This window comes from Mya arenaria, chromosome 6, assembly GCF_026914265.1.
Source record: "Mya arenaria isolate MELC-2E11 chromosome 6, ASM2691426v1".
In the NCBI taxonomy this organism is placed as follows: Eukaryota; Metazoa; Mollusca; class Bivalvia; order Myida; family Myidae; genus Mya; species Mya arenaria.
The window spans coordinates 64,639,833-64,645,918 of NC_069127.1; the positions used below are offsets into that span (position 1 = coordinate 64,639,833).

Consider the following 6,086-nt stretch of genomic DNA (forward strand, 5'->3'; position numbering starts at 1 on the left):
TTCATCGACAAATCGTTTAAGAAAGTGCGCAATTAACTTAAATGCAACCGATAACTTCAAATACATCAATGTAGATGATAGAAGTGTAATTTTAAAGTGCTTATATTGAAGACTATATGGAACAATTGTTGAACTTATGTACCCACTTATCAGGTAAGACCCATTCAGCAACAGTATGGAGATGTACACATGACGTAGTCATTGAAAATGGGTCATGTAGAGAAAACCCTGGCCGGTTCAGTTTTTTTACATCATAAGTAAAAAAACATTGAATTTTAATTTATTTTTTTAATTTTTTTTGTGGGGGGGGGGGCGTCCACTTATATATACTGCTTGTTATAAGTTTGTTTTGTGAAACTATTATGTAATAAATTCGAGTTTTCGTTGATAACGTGAAAAACTCCACAGGACTCACAACTTTATGTTAATGTAATGAGGGAAGAGACGCATCACCGCGATACTTCTTCTTGCATGATATTAAAAAAAACACAATAAAAAAGGATTGTTAAATTGTATGTATTTTAGAACGATTGTGGAGAAAGTTCTACGAAGTTTAAATATATATGCTAAGTCATTCCCGCTTGCACTTTGATGCTCGAGAGTGTGGTCATGTGATGTGAGGAAAAAAAGGAATGCCCTGAGAAATCCCCAGTTATCTGGCAAGGTGATCACCAACCAAATTCACATACAAACAGACTAGGAAATGATCTCCAAACGCATTGGGAAAAAGAGAGAACAGAAGAGCTTGCGCTACCCGGACAATCTTAAAAAATAACATTTTTTTATTTATCAATTTTTAAAAAGTATGGTTAATAAACATTTTGCACAGTTTAATCAGAACAGCTGTTTTTTGTTCAAAATGATATGTGGTTGCTTTTGCTGGTATTTTTTAAACCGCATTATTTAATTGCCATGTTCGTAGTTTAATGTTTAGTTAGTGACTTAATATACATTCGAATAGTTTGGATTCACTGCCCGTAATTAAACTTTAATCAAATCGCGTTTTGGTGTGTTCGAATGGAGTTCAAATTGCATCTCACCTTTCATAGTTGCAGTTCAAAGCAAGGGTAATTACATTGAAAAGTACAAATAATCTAAACATAGTGATGTTAATCAGGGTTTGAAACTCAATTAGTCTCGCCTATTGAATTCTAACATTGAATAAAGCATTATAAATTGAATTTATGTTACCACTAATTTAGAGTTGCTTGCATCATTCCACATCATTTCTATTTCATTCAGCTTTTCTATTCGTACATTAGATAAAGAATAATGAGCTGTCAGGGACTTTTAAATTAACGATACCCTCCTCTCTTTACAATGATGACACAATGGCTTTCATCGATTGTTCTAACAAGACAAAGTATTATGTGAGCTCCTAAATTTGTTCGTATAAATACGTCGACGCTAATGTGATCTAAATGCAGAACACATATTATGGTTTTTTCTGCCATGAATGTTTGTCAAAAGAATTAAACATGAACACATTCACTAACGTCAAAAGTGCATATGAGAATGACATTCCTTTAACGTCGTAGATGTTTTTAATATTTGCATTTTTGTGAGAACAAACCCTTTTCATCAGCCGTAATCGCTAACTATGACTCTTTTATTTGCCTCAATTGGGAATAGTTTCTCTAAGTTTGCCTGGATTAAGTCTAAAGACCAAACAGAAAATATCAAAGATAAGCTGATTGATACCAATTGATTTTTCTTGTCTGTACAGATAAGGATCAATCAGTCTTGAACGAGTTATTATAGCTCAAGTGAAAATCGGTGAAACATTAAAAGACATTCCACAATGGCGGCAAAATAATAACGCAATCCTACAATCACAGTAATTGCTGCATGTCCGTTCGGGAAATGAAACTTATCAATATGATAAGATCGCAGGAATCTAGGCGTATAATTTCATCGATATAAGTGATTTATTTTTTTGCATATTAAGGTTTGCAAGCGTTATTTGTAAATCGTAATTATTTTCACGATTTGATAGCATATCTATGATTCTCCTTTCTCTGTTGCTTATGATATCATTTGCAGGAGCTTTATTTTAATTTTTATCGTATCCGGCATCTGTCTGTCGTTCATACGTCGTCCGTCTTTCATCCATCATCAATTCCGTTAAACGACATCTGCTCCTCAACCGCCTGGCTAATTTAGATAAAACTTCTTTAGGATGTTCCTTGGATGGTGCCATTTTTAAATTTTTCCACACAAATGAATTTCGTGCAGAACTCTGGTTGCCTACGCGATCGAAATGAAACAATAAACTTTAAAAATCTAATTGACAAAAATCCATGAGGCCTAGAGCTAAGATATTTGGTGTGTAACATTATCGCGTGGTCATCTATCACGTTTGATTGAATTAGTTCCTTGGGTCAAAACTGGCCATACCCCGGGGCTCACATATATCTTATATACTTACATAGGGAAATCTTTCAAAATATTTTTTTTAAAGATAGGCCATACCCTTGGTATTTTGTAAGAAGCATCATCAAGTAATCTTTTAACGGTTTGTTCAAATCGTGTCCCTGAGGTCAAAATTGGCACCGCAACATTTACCTTATAAAAGAACAACTTTGAAAATATTCTTGTCTAAAACCGATAAACCAAGACCTTGATATTTAATCCTCTAAAATGTTTGGTCAAATCGTGTCCCTGGGGTCAAAACCGGTCTCGTCCATTTTACTTATATGATAACAACTAAAAATATATTCTTGTCTGAAACAAATAGGCACAGACCTTTGATATTTTTTAAGTAACATTATACAGTGGTGATCAACCTAGTATGTTCAAATAATGCCATTTGGGACAAAATGGCCACGATGTTACTAAAGACTTAAAGGGAAATCTTTGAAAAACTCCTCTTATGAAACCACTAGGCCAAGACCCTTAATATGTTGTATATAACATCATACAGTGGTACTCTACTGAGTTTGTTCAAATTTGTCTCCAAACTGGCCCAACCACTTTTTACTTTCTTTCTTATTTTTAACAATACAGCTATGGAACTTGTACCATATGTACAGTTTTAAAATCAAAACTCAATGTTGTCTTTGGATTACTGACTATAACATTTTCACCTACTTCTTTTACATCTACAACAATGAAATATGGACAATGTGTATAGTTTTTTTATAAACAAATATCAATATCAGAATAGCTTTATACATAGTTACATAGTTTTATCAATAAATGATGGATGCCTTGGAACGGTCGTCGATCACTAGTTCAAGGGAACACGCGTTTACCGCAAGTTTAAACAAGTTGAAGAGTAAATATTTGATAGCAATATTGAAAACAAATTACATTTAATGCGTTACTATATTACAGGAAATCTAGAAATAATTGTTTAAATGTCTCAATAGTGCCCACAATCATCAAGAATTTCGCAAAATAATCCGGAATAGTCAAAGTGATTAAGTAGGAAAATGTAAAATCATCCTAAAAAAATAAGCAAACCGTTAGAGGCACAATATGCAAATAGTTCCAACTAATGAATAAACTCAGTTATACTATTATAATTATTTTCCTTGCACTGTCCCGTTGTTAAGGCATTGTCTTGTAATCATTAGCCGGAAGTTAAAATATTCAAGATGTACACGTGACACATTATGATATCGTGTGTATAATGTCACCACGTATGAGTGTAGGAAGTCTCAGTTCTGGCTATAATAATTGTGGAATTTAGGATCTAGGTCTGCCAAAAATGTATGCGCTTTGACATCTGCTTGCAGTGAACTTGTATTTCGTCAAATGAAATATCACGTACGTATTTATTCTGCAGGTCAACATTAGTGCAACAGAAGACTGTCTGCTATTTTCATTTCCACAAGATCGCCTTATCAAACACCTGTCAAGTGACCCCCGACTTGAGCACATATTTGGCCAAATCATCGGGAAGGATATCAGTCAAAAGCTATACGAAATCCAAGAACGAATGACAGCGAACCCGAACTACCTACAAAATTTGAGCACGAGACGTGCTTCTATGGTTCACGTGAGAAACAGCATTGTCTCGAGCTCGACGACCAATCTTGCCAAACTAAACTGCCTTCAAGGTGATCAAATATAGGCAAAGTAAATGTTGTTTCCTTTTTCTGTCTTTCTCATTTTCAATTATACAACGTTAGTTGATTGACTTTTTCGAATTCTTTGACTTCACTCGTTAGCAAATGGCTTGTAGTTTGAATACAATGGTTATTTCTTAATAGAAACTTCCTTCGAAATGTGTTTACTTTTGCCTCTATTAAATGCCCCTTATACTATTGGAGTGGAATTTAAGCCAAGTGGGATTGTCTCTGTTATATTTATTACAGTATCACTTTAAAATAAAACATTAAGCTGCACACGCAATGGTGAATGATTATTTCAATAACTGTGACCGGTGCGGATGCCCAAGGGTACGTGCGAGTCCTACAGTATAGCCGGGTGTTGGAATGTTCCATACATGTTTGATACTTTTATTTTGCTCAACTTTGAATGTCATGTTAACATAGAATTGACGTAAAACACACAGGTGTTGTACATTTCATAAATATGCTTGTTCCTAAAGTAATGACGCGCAATTTTTAGAAATCACAGTAATTGTTAATGTCTAAGAGTTCGTAACAACATCGACTCATTTTTGATTCATTATTAAAATTGAACATTCGAAATGGAAACACAAGACAGAGAACAAGGTTGGATAAAACTTGACAACACCAGGCAGTTTGTACAATGCTTTCGTCACTAATTAAAAACTAATATTGAACAATTGAAGAAATTGTCTTTGGCGGTAACTCCAACATAAGTTGTAATAGAAAGCATATATTTTGCTGCATATGTTATCTGTCTGTGTTGTTGTATGGTTTGTCTCTCGTGTATTGTCTCATAGGTTTTAGCATTATGCCTTTAAAAAGGGCATCGTTAGTTTTTTTTAACAACTGGGATTCTTTATGTAGTTTCTTTTGTTTGGCGAAAGTCAGCTTGTGGTCGTCAGTAATCTTTTGAAATTTTTGAACATCAAACGTTGCCAACAGGGATGTAGTAAATGCTTATAAACATTACTTATATATTAAGGTCATTGCAAGTGAACCTAAAGTATATATTTCATATTGTTGCTGATGGTTCTGTAACACATGCTTTAATATTAATTTTCAGGGTGCATTTACGAACAGTCGAGTAACCTCTCATCCAATGGGACCTTCGAATCCACAGTTTGAAATTTTCGAATTTACGAGAATTCGTCAATTACAGTCCTCACAGTCTGAATATCATCTCTTTCGATACAAGTCTCTATCAATTTTCATTTTTAACTAAGGTATGTTACACCTACTATGAAACAGGTGAATTCATTCAAATAAAATGAAACCTCGTTTGTGTAACGCGAGAGTGTGGTATTGTGTTGTGGGAGAAAGTGAAGTGCCCGAAGAACAACCGAATGGTCGACTTGGTGACCAACAACCAAAATCACTCTACAGTACACTTACTGTTAAAACCTTGTCGTCCAAAACTGTCAGTGTTGTTTCGAGTCGTCCAGTATTAGTGATGTGTTCATTCCATTACACTAACTAGATCAAAATTTCATTTTTCACACACTCATTTTGTACTTCATTAATTTATATATTATTTGTTACCATAGTTGACATTATTTATATACATCAAAGGTGAGGCTTCTTTTACTGTTGTTGTATAATTGCGGTTAGATTTGTACATTGTAAGAACACTGAAAATATTTTACTTCTTTGACACCTAAATTTTCTACTCGTCAATGTAAGTAAAGTCTTTGATAATAAAGTTGTTTTCATCTGTGGTTTATTTATGAGTAGAGATATAAGTGCCTTTTGAATTTGTATCGATTCTGCCATTTTCAATAAATATTCCCATTTCTTGTTATCTTTGTATTTTTCAACCTCACGTTTACTGTTTATAACGAAACGTCTTGGGGAAATTGGAGTATTGTGTTACTACATGCGTTAATTTCACGTTTTAATCACCAAAATATTGTAAAGATGTGTAATCAAATTCCGTTTTATTTCTACTATGCTGATACGCAAGAAAAATAGTCTAAAACATTAATTCAATTTATTATAATTAATTAT

At 33.7% G+C, this 6,086-nt stretch overlaps 1 protein-coding gene across 5 annotated transcripts in view; it reads left to right on the top strand.

The window, feature by feature from the left end:
* Nucleotides 1-5,875, top strand: part of LOC128238732 (blood vessel epicardial substance-like) — a 168,095-nt gene extending 162,220 nt beyond the window's left edge. For 4 of the 5 annotated variants that reach the window (XM_052954928.1, XM_052954932.1, XM_052954931.1 and 1 more), the window contains 2 exons: nt 3,791-4,064; nt 5,146-5,875. In XM_052954928.1, coding sequence (XP_052810888.1) covers nt 3,791-4,064; nt 5,146-5,207 — 336 coding nt within the window. In that variant the 3' untranslated portion in view covers nt 5,208-5,875. Of the gene's footprint in view, nt 1-3,790; nt 4,084-5,145 lie in introns of all 5 variants that reach the window. The other variant, XM_052954929.1, reaches the window with a different exon arrangement.
* Nucleotides 5,876-6,086: the final 211 nt, after the last annotated feature.